Genomic DNA, 19,225 nt, shown 5'->3' with positions numbered 1-19,225 from the left:
ATTAGAAACATACTAACAGTTAAAGATATCCCATTGCAACCATAGATAGTTCTATAGAAAAAAAAAAAATTATTGTGATGGTGCCCTATAACAGTGGCGTGCCGTGACAAAATGGACTGGGGTAGCAGAGTCGTCGCACCCCCCCCCCCCCCCTCCTTTTTTTAAGTGACAGCTACCTAAGAAGCCACAGATACCTTTCATAATTTGAATTCTGAAAGTGCCAAGTATATCCTTTCCCTTCCTGTGTCAGCTCGGGGATCTGTGGTGTATATCGCCCTTTTTTTTAACATTCTCCAATTTTTCAGAGAAAGTTCTCAGTTTTCTCACATTTTTTTTATTTTAGTGTAAAATAAAATTAAAAATAATTGGCTGTTGTAAAGGTATTTGTATTTATCAATGTATATTTATAAGCAATATCATGCAAAATCTATCCTCCTAACTGCAGTGCTAACCAAGGAATATTCATGTTTTGGAGTTGCTCACTAATGATTGGTCAGCTGTCAGAGCTTTGACTTTCCCATTGGTTGCTAAAGCAGGCCTTCAAGTGAGGCAGAGAATACCCTGGGATATTTATGGCCCGCCTCTGCTCACTCCTGATTGGTCGCCTGTCTAAAAAAAAGGACATTCTTCGACTTGCCTATTGGTTAAACTCACTCAAGCCCTTCAACTGAAACGGAGAATACCCTCAACTGTTTTTTTTCTAGCGTTTGGTCGTTGTTTTAGACTTATGCGGGGGAAATGCAGATCTCTTAGTGGCTGATCACATCCCCTTCAGGAAACCCCTAGACCAGGGGTGCCCAATCCTGGTCCTGGAGGGCCGATGCCCTCCTGGTTTTTGTTCAAACTGTACACTAAATTGATTAATTGGACCAATTAAGCTTCTAATAGGGGCTTGATTGGCACAGGAGGGACAATTTAGCCAGGAGGGACATCGGCCCTCCAGGACCAAGATTGGGCACCCCTGCCCTAGACTCTTAAAAAACCTCTAGTAAACCCTGTAAGTCATCTTGGATAAAGGCGTCAGACAAAAGAACAAATAATAATTAGAGTAGTATGTTTCATAGTATAAGCAAGCACACTGTACGCAAGTGAGTGAGGCAACGTAATGTCATTTGACTGACAGTTTACTTGGCACTGTCTGGTCAGCAGAGAATACCTTGAAGGTCCTGACGGCACGCCACTGCCCTATAAACACAATGCAAACTCTTGATTATATTGGAGCTTATTCCATTATTCCACAAGCCAGAACCAGCATGACCATGAGTATTCATCACTATTCAGACAATCAATTGCAAAAACTTTCCGTGACTGGGTGGCAGCATGTTGTCAGAAATACCTATTATAGAGCAAGCTTGGATGCACCTGAAGCTTGGGTGACACAGGCTGACCACCTCAACAGCAATCTACCTGGCAACCACTACCTGGGCTTCTAAGACATATAGTTATCACATTTGTAATAAACTGACAGAGGAAAGGAGCTGAGATGCATTTCCAGATTGCATTTGTGAAAGTTGTAACATCTTTTTAAGTCTCAGATGCAATTCAGTACAAGTATACTAAATAAAATGAAGTATTCTCTCTGTAAAATGTGTCCACTTAAGCAAATCGATTTTTATAATGTCTTCTCGTTATGTTTATCATGCCCAGAAAATGTAACTTTTATTTTGCAGCCTATAATAAGGGGGATCTGTTTCATTCATAATAGGTACCAGAACATTCAGAGGACTATTGCAACAGAGAGAACAGAGGATGAGGCAAGCAGTCAGAGCAGCGAAAGACCAGGGACAACTGAAACTGATTCAGATTGCCCACTGCAAACCACAGGTATGCTAGTCCTAATATGTGGAAGATGTCTGATAGCTTTTTCAGGGATAGGATGTTTATTTGTCTATAGCCTTCTTGCCTAGCAGAAATTGTACCTTGACTTGTATGCCATAAAATGGTATGCCCCAGGCTTCAAAATTATATGAGACATATTTAACAACGTCAGCATCAAAAGATTTGTTCCTTTTTTGTCTTATTTTTGTTTTAGAAACAAGAAGAGAAGGGCCCTCATCTCCTGTCAATAGTCAGAAGATCACCCTGTTACTGCAGTCCCCAGCTGTCAAGTTTATCACACACCCCGAGTTCTTCACAGTGCTCCATGCAAACTATGTAAGTAGGACCAAGCTAATAAATACAGTATGCATGTTGCTGTTTCTTACTTGGTGTAATTACCAAAATCCTTAGCCAACCCCACACAAGCTGCCTTAAAGAAAGTGGTGCATCAAAACTAATAATATCAGCATTTCATGCATTGTGTGTCTATGTTCTTGTTGGCAGGGTTTGGTGATGTATACTATGGCCAGTGTTGTTGCTGTCTGGCTGTTACTGATGAATTACAGTTTGCTCTGTCAGCAGACTCCCCCTACCATAAGTCTCCTTAACAGATGCACGGTTTTTTGGCTCCAAGCCATGTTGTCTCCCAGAAAAGCCACGTGGTTGTTGCATTTCATAAGCTTTAGTTGGTCCAGAGCCAAGGTTTCTAGAGTGTTGATCATCTCTCCTTTCCTCATTATGACTGCACAGATTTGTATGCAGCATAATACCTAGGAGATCTTCGACCATCTGTCAAATGTCTGCCAGCTCCATCACCATGTTCCTAATATAACAGTGTATAACATACATGGTGCAAAGGAGTGACCTTTAAACCAAGGCTACATCATCAGTGGTCCCTGTTTCATTGTGTTGAATTAAACTATAATGTGGGATATACTGTATGAGATCTTCTACTATCTTGCAAATATTTCAAATGCAGTGCTATTGTTAAAAAAACAACATGATCTGATTGGAGTGAGGTGATATAGTACTGTATTTTAAATGCATGCAAACTCCAAATTACAGTATGAAACACAACAAAGAGCAGAAATATATGTAACACGTAATGGGAGACCAGTCATAATGCAATAATAGGTAGGACACTGATTTTAAAAACTTGTTTAACAAACAGACCACCGTCGACCAAAAACAAGTCTTGCGATGTTTTCCAGTAGAATTATAGCTACTTTTAATTTTTTTTTTGTTCACCTCCTCCCTAGGCTGCCTATCGCTTGTTTACGAGCAGTACTTGCCTGAAGCACATGATTCTGAAGGTCCGCAGGGATGCTCGCAACTTTGAGCGCTATCAGCACAACAGGGACCTGGTGACATTCCTCAACAAGTTTGCTGACACTCAACTGGAGCTGCCACGGGGCTGGGAGATCAAAACTGACCAGCAAGGCAAGGTAGAAAACTCTGCTGCTAGCGCATGCTTTATTTTCCTCCTAAAAAAAATGGCTGTTGCCCAGGTATAGCAGTCAGGTACCATACTACTCAGTCCTCATTTAAAAAAAGATGATACCTTTTCATAGTAGAATGCAAATAGGTTTCTGACAGCTCGTCTTCCCATTTGCTAAGGGAAATATAATTTCTATCCTATACCATTAATAAAAAAAATAAAGGAAATGGTTCTGCATGATAGGCACATATTCACAATAATATTATGTTGCGTTTAAACTCAGGATTCTTGTATGGGAGTCTGGTAGGTAAGGTGTCAAGCACACACACACATAGAAAAGAAAACTGCTGAATTATAGTCAAGTTTGGTGTATAACAAGAATGGTATAATAAATTGTGCAGGAGGCCTACCAGCTCACCCATAGGTGGCAGCCTTTTTTGGGTCCATGGAGACCATTATCTTTATTGCATTGTGACAGGAATGACGAGTGGTCTGACGTCAGGCAGAAGCAGGAACAAAAATACTGACACCAGGGCAAGTACTGCAGTTCAAGTGGCTTGCGCCGTTTTAATTAAAAAATAAATAAAATATTTAAACACAAACACTTGCTCACAGAGCGAAAATAAAAGGTTTAAACAAAAACAAATCACGGACACAAAATAAATCAAACACAGGTCAGGCTGGGCAGATTGCCTTCACTGTTCCTATGTTATTTTCTTTTAGTTTCGTTTTTAATCTCCGTCTCGCTCTCTCCGCACCTACAACACCCACCCTGAGCTAGAGAGCTGCAGGCTTTTTATAACAGGTGACCATCTCCCGATTAGCACGAAATTAAATCACTTAATTAATTCGGGAGATGGCCACCTTCTACACGAGTTTTTAAATGCTGTGTGGATGGGGCTTCCCATCCACGCTACTAAATAATAACACAAAACGGCTATGCCGTCAAAATACAAAACAATAACACATACGGCACTCGCCGACAAATATAATAATTCATCAAAATAAACAAATACAAAATAACACAGGGGCGGAGGGGGAACCCTCGTTCTAAAATAAAATAAACAATCAATATACAGGGCTGCTCGCCCTGTTACATATCCCCCCCTTTTGCAACGCACACATGGCCCCAATGGCCACCTCCCCCCTCAGTCTCAAAGTCCCGGAAGAGGGGGAAGCAAGTTGTTTCTTGGGGGTGGCCATGGTGGAATCTCTGGCACCCCCCAATTCTTCGTGGCCGGCAGCTCCCTCTTCCGGGGCTCCCGCCACACTCTATCCTGCCGCGAAATTGCGGCTGGGGGATCTGGTCTCCTGACCTTCCCCCTCCTCTTCATGGCCAGCAGTTCCCCTCCGTGGGGCTCCGACCACACAATCTCCTGCCGCGAAAGTGCGGCTGGGGGAGCTGGTCTCCTGACCTCCCCCCCTTCTTCATGGCCGGCAGTTCCCCTCCGTGGGGCTCCGACCACATGATCTCCGGCCGCGAAAGTGCGGCTGGGGGAGCTGGTCTCCTGACCTCCCCCCCCTTCTTCATGGCCGGCAGTTCCCCTCCGTGGGGCTTCGACCACATGATCTCCGGCCGCGAAAGTGCGGCTGGGGGAGCTGGTCTCCTGGCCTCCCCCCCCTTCTTCATGGCCGGCAGCTCCCCTCCGTGGGGCTCCGACCACAGTGTAGTGCCCCCAGGCGAAGCAGGATCCCTGGCGACCCCAGGCAAAGCAGGATCCCTGGCGACCCCAGGCGAAGCAGGATCCCTGGCGACCCCAGGCGACGGCAGCGGACCCTCGGGAGGCGACAGCAGCGGCAGCGGACCCTCGGGAGGCGACGGCAGCGGCAGCGGACCCTCGGGAGGCGACGGCAGCGGCAACGGACCCTAGGAGACGCAAGGGAGACACAGGCGACCCCAGGCAATGCCAACGGCGGGAGGGGAGCCCCTGGCCATGAAGGCGGCAGCAGGAGCTCCACTTCTCCCAATGGTGGTGGTGGTGGAGGTAGAGGTAGCTCCTGCTCCTCTCCTCTTGACGGTAAAGGCGGCAGGGGCTCCTCCTCTTCTGGCAGCCAAGGCGGCAGGGGCTCCTCCTCTTCTGGCGGCCAAGGCGGCAGGGCCTCCTCCCCTTCAGGCTGCGCAGGCGGCAGGGCCTCCTCCCCTTCAGGCTGCGCAGGCGGCAGGGCCTCCTCCCCTTCAGGCTGTGAAGGCGGCAGGGGCTCCTCCCCTTCAGGCTGCGAAGGCGAAGGCGGCTCCTCCCCTTCTGGCAGCGAAGGCGGCTCCTCCCCTTCTGGCAGCGAAGGCGGCTCCTCCCCTTCTGGCAGCGAAGGCGGCTCCTCCCCTTCTGGCTGCAACAGGGAAACCAGCAGGCATGTTCCCTCTGCTGGCGGTGGTGGAAGCGACAAATCGTCCTCCCATGGAGGTGGAGGTGGCACCAGCAGGAACTCTCCCTCTGCTGGCGGAGGCGGGAGCGACACACAGTCCTCCCAGGGCGGTGGAGGTGGAACCAGCAGGAACTCACCCTGCTGGCGGAGGCGGGAGCGACACACAGTCCTCCCAGGGCGGTGGAGGTGGAACCAGCAGGAACTCACCCTGCTGGCGGAGGCGGGAGCGACACACAGTCCTCCCAGGGCGGTGGAGGTGGAACCAGCAGGAACTCACCCTCTGCTGGCGGAGGTGGGAGCGACACACAGTCCTCCCAGGGCGGTGGAGGTGGAACCAGCAGGAACTCACCCTCTGCTGGCGGAGGTGGGAGCGACACACAGTCCTCCCAGGGCGGTGGAGGTGGAACCAGCAGGAACTCTCCCTCTGCTGGCGGAGGCGGGAGCGACACACAGTCCTCCCAGGGCGGTGGAGGTGGAACCAGCAGGAACTCACCCTGCTGGCGGAGGCGGGAGCGACACACAGTCCTCCCAGGGCGGTGGAGGTGGAACCAGCAGGAACTCACCCTGCTGGCGGAGGTGGGAGCGACACACAGTCCTCCCAGGGCGGTGGAGGTGGAACCAGCAGGAACTCACCCTCTGCTGGCGGAGGTGGGAGCGACACACAGTCCTCCCAGGGCGGTGGAGGTGGAACCAGCAGGAACTCACCCTCTGCTGGCGGAGGTGGGAGCGACACACAGTCCTCCCAGGGCGGTGGAGGTGGAACCAGCAGGAACTCACTCTCTGCTGGTGGTGGTGGGAGCGACACGTCGTCCTCCCATGGAGGTGGAGGTGGAACCAGCAGGTATTCTCCCTCTGCTGGCAGGTACCTGGGCTGTGGACGTTCGGCCTCCCCCCTCTTGGGCTGTGGACGCACCGGCTCCTCCCTCTTGGGCTGTGGACGCTCGGCCTCCTCCCTTTTGGGCTGTGGACGCACCGACTCCCTCTCCAGGTCCATGTCCCCTCTCTGCCTCCTTCTCACCTTTTCTCCCTTGGCCTGTCGAGGTGATGGGGTCTGCTGCTCCAGCAGCCAAAACCACCCTGATGCACAGGACACCTTCCCCATGGTGTAGGCTTCCCAGAAGCAGGGGTCTTCATAAGGGCAGTCCTCCTGGTCATGCCCAAACTCCCTGCAGATGACACACAGGGGGGCCCCTTCAGCTCTCCACTGCTCCTGTTCCACGTTCCAGTAAGGGGGTCCCAGTTGGGTGGGGTCCCGTGACCACCATCTCCTCACACCACTCTCCTGCTGCTGCTTCTGGCAGCTCTTCCTCCTCTTTCCTCTCATCCTTCTTCCTCCACACACTATAATCGAAAAAACGAAAAAAAAAAAAACGAAAAAGCTGCAGTACCCACTTCTGCCTGCGTCCTGGAGGCTCTACTATCCCACGCAGGACACCATGTGTGACAGGGATGACGAGTGGTCTGACGTCAGGCAGAAGCAGGAACAAAAATACTGACACCAGGGCAAGTACTGCAGTTCAAGTGGCTTGCATCGTTTTAATTCAAAAATAAATAAAATAATTAAACACAAACACTTGCTCACAGAGCGAAAATAAAAGGTTTAAACAAAAACAAATCACGGACACAAAATAAATCAAACACAGGTCAGGCTGGGCAGATTGCCTTCACTGTTCCTATGTTATTTTCTTTTAGTTTCGTTTTTAATCTCCGTCTCACTCTCTCTGCACCTACAACACCCACCCCGAGCTAGAGAGCTGCAGGCTTTTTATAACAGGTGACCATCTCCCGATTAGCACGAAATTAAATCACTTAATTAATTCGGGAGATGGCCACCTTCTGCACGAGTTTTTAAATACTGTGTGGATGGGGCTTCCCATCCACGCTACTAAATAATAACACAAAACGGCTATGCCGTCAAAATACAAAACAATAACACATACGGCATTCGCCGACAAATATAATAATTCATCAAAATAAACAAATACAAAATAACACAGGGGCGGAGGGGGAACCCTCGTTCTAAAATAAAATAAACAAACAATATACAGGGCTGCTCGCCCTGTTACATGCATATTTAAACAACATCACATTATATTGCAACTCATACATTTTGGTTAAAGGAATGAATGCTCAAACTCAGTACAAACATGTTCATCATATCCATTTTGAGTATATTACAGCTGGAGTAAAGGTTTATGGAAATAAGGAAACTACCAAGAAGCGTTATATTTTAAGATTTTTTATTAAGTAAGTTAAACAGTATTTTAAATACATTTAAAATAAATAAATAAATGTCAGGTGCCAGTACCATATTTTGAAAGTATTGGTTTCTTCACTCTGACACTGACACTTTCATCAGACCAGCCTTCTCGTCTTTGGGCCTGGTTCCTCCTCTTCACCTGCTTTGCACTTCTTAGATGTCTTTCCCTGGTAGCTGCTCATGGACTCTGGGGTTTGGTCACGGACACTCTTCTGGTTTTCATTTCAGATGCTCTTTTCCCACATGTACTTCAGCTTCTGTTAGAAAACCCTGCAGCTGAACCCCTTTCTCCAGCCCTGCTCCACGTGTACCTGCAGAGACGCCAGACTCCTGTAGCGTTGAAGGCAGCCGGCACACTTGTACTGGCTTTTATTATCTACCCATTCCTTGTTGGAGTGGCAGATCATCTGATTCCTTATCTTCCACAACCATCTCCATGCTGCTGATAAGACTGTCTGAGAGAGAATCTCTGGTCTCTTTTTCTGCGGCTATGCTAAGGAAGAAGTGCAAAGAATGAAATCTGTCACCATCTTCATCAAAGTAATGAGAAAGACTTAATTGAGGCGTATATAGTATGGAGTGCTGGGGGAATTTCATCAGCTCCCTGAGGAAGGAACTTGCCAGAGTATTGTGTAACAATGTCACTAGCAGGTTGAATGCCAAATATTCCTCTGGATTCATCAACTCAAGTAGACTGTCAGTAACCCAGTTCTCTAAGGTCAGATTTTCTGCAGAGGAGTGAAAGGAATCAGTGGCTTCTTGAGTTTCCTTGATTTCCTTTGTCACAGGAGCAGGGCAGGGGATTGAAGAGGAGGGGATTGTAGTACAGGAGGAATCTATAGATAAGTAGGGGTTGGGAGGTAGAACAATGGTCCAAAGTGAGTTGACAGGGTTTAATCCTGGAGGGGCAAGTCTGTTAAGAGGCGTGGCTAGAGTGTTCAGAGTTGCCCTCGGACCCGCACAGCAATCCATGGAGCCCAGGAGCGCTCATAGAGAGAGCATTGAACCGTCTGGAGTGGTTTTGAAGCGGAACGGAGGCTGGATAATTATCAGGCACAAGGGAGTTCTCAAAGTCATGGCTGTAACCTTCAAATTCAGATCCTGGTAGAAAAAAAATGTATCTTAAATGTATGTCCTAAAAACTGTAAAGCTAGACACATAACCTTCTATATAAAAAATAAGCACTGTTATCTGTTCTTGTCAAACCCCCATTTTTGGCATCATCTTCAGCTTTTTTGAAACAGAAAAGATGTAATGATGTCACAATGCTGCTAAAGAAATTAGAAAAAATAATTCAAACAGTCAGACCCTTCAAATATGCTATCACCTGTTATTGCAGGTAAATTTGATTTCAAGGGACAAAAAGAAAAAGTCTTATCAGGAATTATTCTTATTCTTATTATTCTTATCAGGAGTCTATTCCAAATAGTCATGCCAGCATGTGCAATGATATCACTGCAGATACAGTATCCACTGAACTAAAAATTAAATGTATATTGTACATAAAACACATAAACTACTGGATTAAGAAAAAAATATCAGATTACATTACCAGTACTGTATTTTAAAATAAACAGAAAAGCACCTTGTTCAAATTTGTATTCAGTGGAAATCTGTGTTATTCAAGTTCATTTAAATGAAAATGTACATTAATGTGGACAATTCTTCTTCTTATTTTTTTTTTTTATTATTATTATTATTATTATTATTATTATTATTATTATTATTATTTATTTCTTAGCAGATGCCCTTATCCAGGGCGACTTACAGTCGTCAACAATTACATTTCAAGAATCACAGTGCAAGTAATAATACAATTAAGAGCAAGATAAATACAATGATGAATACAATGACTTTGGTACAATTAAACTATCGGAATTATGCTATATCATCCTTAACTATTAAACGATCAATAGTGCTGAACTTAAAAATACTAAAAGAAGCATTCAATGACAAATGTTTCAATTAGAAGTCTTTAATTATGCTATAAGAATTAGTTTAAACCAAGCATATGTGTCGAAATACCACAGCCATACACAAGTAACACTCTGGGTGGGGGTGGGGGTCGGGGGGGGGGAGCTGTTCAGCTGAATGGGATAAATACATTTTAGAAATACAGAGGACCATGCTACTGTTTCTCTTTTATTACATATGACTCAAACTGTGCTTTTTTCTCATTGCAGTCCTTTTTTGTTGACCACAACAGTCGGGCCACAACCTTCATCGATCCCAGAATTCCTCTTCAAAATGGCCGCTTGCCGAACCATTTGACACACAGGCAGCATCTGCAGAGACTTCGCAGTTACAGTGCTGGAGAGGTAAGGATGAGCCACACACAGTCATACTCATCCCACTTATACAAAATTACAATTACATTTTTAAAATTGCAATATAGCTCATAAAATAACATTGACAGATATACATAACTGTCCTGGCTGACCATGTTAGTCCATGGTGGTCCTACATCAGGGTTAGACTCCTACAGAAAATAGTGGATGGCAGGTTGAAGGTTACCCAATGTGGAGCAACGATGTGCATCTTCATATGCGCAAGGGATCTTGGGACCCTTCAGGCCTCCGGTGGGATGCAGCAGCAAAGGCCCTAAGGAATTTTTCACATTTACAGTGCCAGTGAAGTCAATTTTACACCTAAGAAGTTAAAAAAATGGATTTATGAAAAATCATATTGTTAGTTGGAATAAAAAATATATATATATTTGCATGTTAATAATTATATGTAGTGAAGACTGGAACTAAGTTTTAGGCTACCAATAATCAGTATAATTATAGTAAAAAATGCTGAACTGGAAAATGCTGCCAATCTCACTGTTGGGTAGAATTTCTATGGAAGGTTCCAGCCCAGAATAAAGAAAAGGAGACTCTCACTCTCTAAACTAGGAGGGCTATCCTTCCCTGTTCTTGTGAAATATTATTTGGTTGCAAGGCTATATCCGGTGCAGTACTAGATTTTCAAAAATGTTTGTCATATGTACCGACATGAAACCATTAGGAAAACAATATGACTATTCACATCTCCTATCTGGTCCCAAAAAAATGTGTTTAAATATTTTAAATAAAAAACAGGTATGTTACATACACTAAATGTCTGGTGTAATGTATAAAAAATGTTAGGATTAGACAATGATTGTTTAAAACTGGAGAACAAAGATATTTTGTCCACAAAATAGAAAAGGCTTGGTATCAACACAGCAGATCATCTCTCAAAATGGCACACTATCCTTTGACACAGCACAGTCAGTCACAATACAATATAGCAAAGGAACTCTTTCAGTTCTTTCAAATAAGACAAGTCCTCAAAATGACCACAATATAGCCAATACACTAATAGAATACAATCGAAGAAATATTGTTGCTGCATGCTAAACCGTAAAAAAAAATGACCATGCAACTGCAGGTCGCAAATAAAAACTAAAGCATAACAAATTGGTGAATATTAGTCCAACATTATACTAGTTTTCACTTAGTTTATTTTAGAAATGTCTTATTATTATGTGATAACATTCTTTAAAAAAAAATTAAATGTAATCACCCTAAAAACCAGTTGTCACGTCAATTTCAGTTCTTGATGCAGACTTATCAATTTCAGTACAAGACTCGAGTGACTGTTTAGCCAGAGAGCACATGCAGACGCACTATAAGGAAAGGTTGCGTTAGGAACATTAAACAATGAAGTATTGGGGAGAAATAAAATAGGCTACTATTAAAGATAAATAACAATGAAGGTGGAGTGTGAAAAATGACATTTCACCAAAAATAATGGGTGATTTGAGTCCACCCTTACAAAAAAGTGAGTGGATGGCGTTCACCCATGTCCACCTCTGTGTCTAACACTGTCCTACATCATATTAACAGGATTATGCCTTTTCTAAAATAATATATTTAAATACTGGAGTATACCTGATATATTTTGGACTGAGCATCAGCTGTTCAAATAGACTACCAGACAGTAGATTTCTGATTTAATAAATCAAAAACGACTGCTTTTGTTTTATCAAACAGACATGGTCTTATTCAAGTGACAGGAAACAAATGGGAACATTTCTTCCAGGAGGAGGGATGCCATTGTGATGTGTTCCGGCTCAGTCTAATCCCTAGTGCTCTTTATGATTACTGTTACTAAGAGAACATTTCCAACATTTCCTGTTGTACCTGAACTAAGAACAATTACCCCCCCTTACAAATGCAAGGGCCTCATTGTTTTAGTCATCATGGTTTAATGTGATTATCATCTTTGAACAAACAAGAGTTTCTTTCAGTTGTTGGGTAGGTCAGTTGTGAGGGAAAACCCATTTCTATAAAATGTTTGTAGAATATGTCATTCACATAAATTGAACCAACCTGGTATTGAAATGTGGCAGGCTGGCTTGCAGTGGTGAGGTGTGGTGACGTCACAGACCAGGAAGTAACTGAATCAAAACAACGGATGGGCGGGTGAAACTGAACGCAACAGCGTTCAGCTGAATTTATTAACAAACAAAACAAAAGATTTAAACAAAACAACAAAACAGAAACTAAAGGGCACGAGGGCCAAACAAATAAACAGACAAACAATTAAGTGTCGTGCTGGCTAATCCAGCACGTTTTAGCAATTGTTATTTTCTGTCTCCTCTCTATCTCCCCGTACCTCCTCTCTGTACACCCACCGCCGCAGCACGGACAGCTGCAGGTTCTTATACTCTGGCCGAGGGGTTAACTAGCTATTAATTATCTTATTACCCCTCGGCCACAGTCTGCACACATTTGGTAAGGATGGGCGACTGTCAGCTAGTTAAATAATCAGTAGCTGATCAGCCACGCATCCTCACAGGGTTTTAAATTATAAATAATAACAAAAGACGCGGCGCTTTTAACTGCGCCGCAAACAAAAATACAAATAATAATAAATAGGGGCGGGACACTCCGCCACATGAAACTATAGATATTTTAGTCTTTCTCGTTTTAATAAAATTGCTAATATTTAATTTTAAAAAAGTCTGTTTTTATCAATAAAATGAAGCTTGATAATCATGTACCTGTTCTAGAATATTCTTAAAAAAGCCAACAACTTTGTACAATAGTTCCATGAATATCAAAGCATATTTAATTCATAGAAATAAACTTTGAAAATATATTCTTTAAAAAACAGGAGCTTAATGCTTTGTGAAAAGGTATCTGGAAATAATTACAGAATAATCTTTGCTTCCTTATATGCTGTAGGGTCTTTTTACACATTGTTAAAAATACATAATTAAACAATAATGAGGTAGATCTTTTCAACAGAAATATTTCAATTCCATTTGAAGAAATATATTATTATTCCATATAACACATTTTATATGACAATCTAACATACTACAGAGCAATAAATTAACATAAACAGTCTGAAACAATGAAGTGATAGTAATAGGCTGAGAGAGATTCTGGGATAATTTAACAAGCAAATGTAAAACGTACAACAACTTCCAGCTATGATCTGTCCCCTCTTCTGTATCACTTAAACTGGTTAAAATTGTAATACTAGATGTTTATGACATAGACCCAGTTCACACTACTGTGCTTTCCCACATTTGCGTTTTTAAGGCGCCTTTGCGCATTCACATATGTGACTAAAAAGCAGGTCTAAAATGTGGTGAATTGCCTTTTTTTAATGTAACGATAGCCTATGCTCAGAATGGAACCGCTAATTTTTTTTTATTTAATATTTTTTAATTAAAGTTGCACAATGTCGAAATAATTACCATTCAATATTGATCCACTGCCGTCTTGCCTAGCACAGTATTCACCTTTCACACACGTGGGAATATTGGAGTACTGAGCTACATAACCAAATTGGTCATGTGATACGAAAAGGCGGCCCTAAGTCTGCTTTGTGTTCATATATATGTAATTGCAGGCCTAACTCTAGGCCGGCCCTGGGCTGTTTTTTCTTTTTTTTGGAGCGTTCACATATGAGAAAAGGTGGCCTTGACACTTAAATCGCAAGTGTGAATGGGGTCATAGTTACTTGTTCTCATAGACATACAAATGCAGATCTAAACTAGTGTCATCAAAACCACAATCCCTTGGATTTAGTCTTGTGTCTTTTATTAGCTCTGTTTGCTCTTTTGTTTATTGTGTTTGTTACCATGTGCTTTGTAGGCATCCGAGGTGTCCAGAAGTCGAGGGGCGTCTTTGTTAGCAAGACCTGGCAATAGCCTGGTAGCGGCAATCAGGAACCAAAATCACCATGATGCAGTACCATTAGGTATGTAACCAAATACATTGTTCTTAGTAGTCATAGTCTTAGTAGAAGGCGTCAGTGGAGTTGTAGCAGGCGTAGTCGTACTAGTGTTTCTGCACCCTCCTCTATTTCAAATTGTTATTTTCTTTTTCACCTATCACATCCATCTTTGACCTGTCACATCAAAAAAGCATCATTACTCCAACACTCATTTGACATCAGCATTCAGTAATGCTATAATAATAATAATAATAATAATATTTGGTAAGGACAGGGCACCATTTTGGGGAGGACAGGACAGGTTCTTGACATTGCAAATTGATTTACAGACTAGGTCATCCTCAGTTCAGCAGCCTGTATTTTACTTCTCTACAAGCACTCCATCCACATTATACTGACACAACTTCAGTGGCTTTCTGACTTGATTTAAAGACTTAGCATTAAACATAAATGATCGTCCTTGCCATGACCCATGTCTAGCCTGGCTGTCTGATTTATTTACCTGGTATGTACCAGGCCACAAGATTATATGTATTTTCACGCTGGGTTTGACCCTCATAAAGCATTGTGGCTGTGTTACATGGGCAGAGCACAAAGATTTGAGTCACCGTGCCCACGTTATGGAATTCCCATCCCAGTGGCATTCATGACTGACGCCTTTTCTAAATTTAAAATAAAAACTCAAGTAATTCCTGCTTCCCAGACCTTCTAATTAGGTTGACTACTATGTAAAGAGCCATGAGATGCCAAATGGTAATGCAGTATATAGTGTATTTTAATAGTAGGCTTCTACAAAGAAACTGAGCTCCAGTCACAAAAAGATAACTGTTAAATCAGTAATTTTATACAGCATGTTATCCCACAAAGTTAGGACAAGGTATGCATTTTCTAGTTGTTTATATTACACACAGAACTCTGAATGCAGAGCAGGTGGTACTGGGTGATGGACAAAATTAGTAATTGTGCGCATGTTTTTATACAGTGTATTTTCTGTGCTTAAACAGAAGTAAAATGATGTTCAAAGGCCTTTAATACAAAATGTTTGCAGCTTGGTGACAATCCACACATCTCTGATTGATACAGCTTGCTAACTACTTGACTGCAGTGTTTGGGTTAATGTGTTTATTAAATTACACCTATCCAATGCCACCAGCCTCCATATCCCCTTTCAAGCTCTGAAAAATATCTGCTTTCGTCCAACTCACTAACTGATCTAGGCCTATACTGCTTACTCCACAGTCCCCTTACACCTAATTTGTTTCAGTTCACTTGCATAGAATAGCATCAGGATATGACTACCTTTATTTATTTCAAAGTGTATGCCAAGTAAAGTGTACATGTGTACCTTGAAATGCAAATATAAAATAAATGGTTTAATTTCAGTAAGCATTGTACACATCACTAATAAACTTGCTCCACTTCAATGCTAAATGTGTTACATGATCTAATGAGCAGTAGTTACTATAGTTTCCATAATAAAACAGGCATATTGAGTTGTATGTGTTACTAATGTGTGAGCCATTAACTGCATGAATTCCAATTGAGTAACACCCATAGGACCTTGTATATATTGTATATATTGCTATATTAAAAGTCTCCAGATAGGATATTTGCTGTCTACTAAACAAGCACAGAAGCAAAGTGTGATTTGCTTCAATGATAAAAAGGTTTGCTTTTTTTGTTTGGTTTACTGTTCTGTTAAAATATATATTGTTTTAAATTTCTTTTGATGTTTAATTAAAACTACTTTGGAGTAGTGTTCATGAAAATATAATGGATTACAAACCAAAGTAGTTTTCCATAAATGGACAGCTTGTGAGCACATTCAAACCCTTAGACAGACAGTTTATTGGCCAAATCAAAAAGCATCTGCTCTTACACTAATGTATTCCTGTATTAAAAAAAAAAAAAGTAATATAAAAATAATAAAAATAATATGTGGCGACTATTCTCAGGAATTGTTTGCGACTAAAAATCTGCTTGTGCGAACGTAAATTTTAATTTGTGCCACTAGAAACTCCTAAAGGTTGACTATAAAAAATAAACATTCTTTTTTTTTAGCTAACAGTATAAAACAAAAACAAAACAAAAAACACTGATCTAAACTCTTATAGCTCAATTGTAATGTGGGAATGTAGTTTATTGGTGTCCACTGCCCACCTTTACAAGAAATGAGCAATGAAGGTATTTTATTATTATTAACTGCCATTTACAAATGCAAGGGACTACTTTGTTTTATTCTCCCGCGTACTGTGTATATACAGACGTGCTCAAATTTGTTGGTACCCCTCCACAAAAAACAAAGAATGCACAATTTTCTCTGAAATAACTTGAAACTGACAAAAGTAATTGGCATCCACCATTGTTTATTCCATATTTAATAGAAATCAGACTTTGCTTTTGATTTTTTATTCAACATAATATTGTAAATAAGAAAACAAATGAAAATGGCATGGACAAAAATGATGGGACCGCTAACCTAATATTTTGTTGCACAACCTTTCGAGGCAATCACTGCAATCAAACGTTTTCTGTAGCTCTCAATAAGACTTCTGCACCTGTTAACAGGTAGTTTGGCCCACTCTTCCTGAGCAAACTGCTCCAGCTGTCTCAGGTTTGATGGGTGCCTTCTCCAGACTGCAAGTTTCAGCTCTTTCCATAGATGTTCGATAGGATTCAGATCAGGACTCATAGAAGGCCACTTCAGAATAGTCCAATGTTTTGTTCTCATCCATTCTTGGGTGCTTTTAGCTGTGTGTTTTGGGTCATTATCCTGTTGGAGGACCCATGACCTGCGACTGAGACAGAGCTTTCTGACACTGGGCAGTACGTTTCGCTCCAGAATGGCTTGATAGTCTTGAGATTTCATTATGCCCTGCACAGATTCAAGGCACCCTGTGCCAGGCGCAGCAAAGCAGCCCCAAAACATAACCGAGCCTCCTCCATGTTTCACTGTAGGTATGGTGTTCTTTTCTTTGAAAGCTTCATTTTTTCGTCTGTGAACATAGAGCTGATGCGACTTGCCAAAAAGCTCCAGTTTTGACTCATCTGTCCAAAGGACATTCTCCCAGAAGGATTGTGGCTTGTCAATATGCATTTTAGCAAATTCCAGTCTGGCTTTTTTATGTTTTTCTGTCAAAAGTGGAGTCCTCCTGGGTCTTCTTCCATGGAGCCCACTTTCGCTCAAAAAGCGACGGATGGTGCGATCAGAAACTGATGTACCTTCACCTTGGAGTTCAGCTTGTATCTCTTTGGCAGTTATCCTTGGTTCTTTTTCTACCATTCGCACTATCCTTCTGTTCAATCTGGGATCGATTTTCCTCTTGCGGCCGCACCCAGGAAGGTTGGCTACAGTTCCATGGACCTTAAACTTCTTAATAATATTTGCAACTGTTGTCACAGGAACATCAAGCTGCTTGGAGATGGTCTTGTAGCCTTTACCTTTACCATGCTTGTCCATTATTTTCTTTCTGATCTCCTCAGACAACTCTCTCCTTTGCTTTCTCTGGTCCATGTTCAGAGTGGTGCACACAATGATACCAAACAGCACAGTGACTACTTTTCTCCATTTAAATAGGCTGAATGACTGATTACAAGATTGGAGACATGTGTGATACTAATTAAAGAAACTAATTAGTTTGAAATATCACTATAATCCAATTATAAGCAAAGAAGTTGTGAAAAGAGATGAATTATTGCTTATTCTACAAAGATATTCTAAAATGGCCTGGACACATTTGTTGGTACCCCTTAGAAAAGATAATAAAGAATTGGATTATAGTGATATTTCAAAACTGGAGCTTTCTGGCAAGTCACATCAGCTCTATGTTCACAGACGAAAAAATGAAGCTTTCAAAGAAAAGAACACCATACCTACAGTGAAACATGGAGGAGGCTCGGTTATGTTTTGGGGCTGCTTTGCTGCGCCTGGCACAGGGTGCCTTGAATCTGTGCAGGGCACAATGAAATCTCAAGACTATCAAGGCATTCTGGAGCGAAACGTACTGCCCAGTGTCAGAAAGCTCTGTCTCAGTCGCAGGTCATGGGTCCTCCAACAGGATAATGACCCAAAACACACAGCTAAAAGCACCCTAGAATGGATAAGAACAAAACATTGGACTATTCTGAAGTGGCCTTCTATGAGTCCTGATCTGAATCCTATCGAACATCTATGGAAAGAGCTGAAACTTGCAGTCTGGAGAAGGCACCCATCAAACCTGAGACAGCTGGAGCAGTTTGCTCAGGAAGAGTGGGCCAAACTACCTGTTAACAGGTGCAGAAGTTTCATTAAGAGCTACAGAAAACGTTTGATTGCAGTGATTGCCTCTAAAGGTTGTGCAACAAAATATTAGGTTAGCGGTCCCATCATTTTTGTCCATGCCATTTTCATTTGTTTTATTATTTACAATATTATGTTGAATAAAAAATCAAAAGCAAAGTCTGATTTCTATTAAATATGGAATAAACAATGGTGGATGCCAATTACTTTTGTCAGTTTCAAGTTATTTCAGAGAAAATTGTGCATTCTTTGTTTTTTGTGGAGGGGTACCAACAAATTTGAGCACGTCTGTATATATATATATATATATATATATATATATATATATATATATATATATATATATATATATATAGCTCTGGAAAAAATTAAGAGACCACTGCAAAATTATCAGTTTCTCTGGTTTTACTATTTATAGGTATGTGTTTGGGTAAAATGAACATTTTTGTTTTATTCTATAAACTACTGACAACATTTCTCCCAAATTCCAAATAATAATATTGTCATTTAGAGCATTTATTTGCAGAAAATGACAACTGGTCAAAATAACAAAAAAGATGCAGTGTTGTCAGACCTCGAATAATGCAAAGCAAATAAGTTCATATTCATTTTTAAACAACACAATACTAATGTTTTAACTTGGGAAGAGTTCAGAAATCAATATTTGGTGGAATAACCCTGATTTTGAAGCACAGCTTTCATGCGTCTTGGCATGCTCTCCACCAGTCTTTCACATTGATGTTGGGTGACTTTATGCCACTCCTGGCGCAAAAATTCAAGCAGCTCGGCTTTGTTTGATGGCTTAATTTTGGATAGGTCTCTACTAGCTTTGCACAGTAAGATGTTG

The 19,225-nt window shown here is 41.9% G+C and overlaps 1 protein-coding gene across 3 annotated transcripts in view; it reads left to right on the top strand.

Annotated features, from left to right (window-relative positions):
- Positions 1–19,225, top strand: part of LOC117435482 (E3 ubiquitin-protein ligase HECW1) — a 189,535-nt gene that overhangs the window by 132,909 nt on the left and 37,401 nt on the right. For all 3 annotated transcript variants that reach the window (XM_059014511.1, XM_059014498.1, XM_034058677.3), the window contains 5 exons: positions 1,706–1,824; positions 2,033–2,154; positions 3,078–3,263; positions 10,064–10,198; positions 14,018–14,123. In XM_059014511.1, the coding sequence (XP_058870494.1) occupies positions 1,706–1,824; positions 2,033–2,154; positions 3,078–3,263; positions 10,064–10,198; positions 14,018–14,123 (668 nt within the window). The remainder of the gene's footprint in view (positions 1–1,705; positions 1,825–2,032; positions 2,155–3,077; positions 3,264–10,063; positions 10,199–14,017; positions 14,124–19,225) is intronic.

The sequence above is a fragment of the Acipenser ruthenus genome, chromosome 3, assembly GCF_902713425.1.
Source record: "Acipenser ruthenus chromosome 3, fAciRut3.2 maternal haplotype, whole genome shotgun sequence".
In the NCBI taxonomy this organism is placed as follows: domain Eukaryota; kingdom Metazoa; phylum Chordata; class Actinopteri; order Acipenseriformes; family Acipenseridae; genus Acipenser; species Acipenser ruthenus.
The sequence above is the reverse complement of the archived record's forward strand: the minus strand, read 5'-3'. Positions and strand labels throughout refer to the sequence as shown.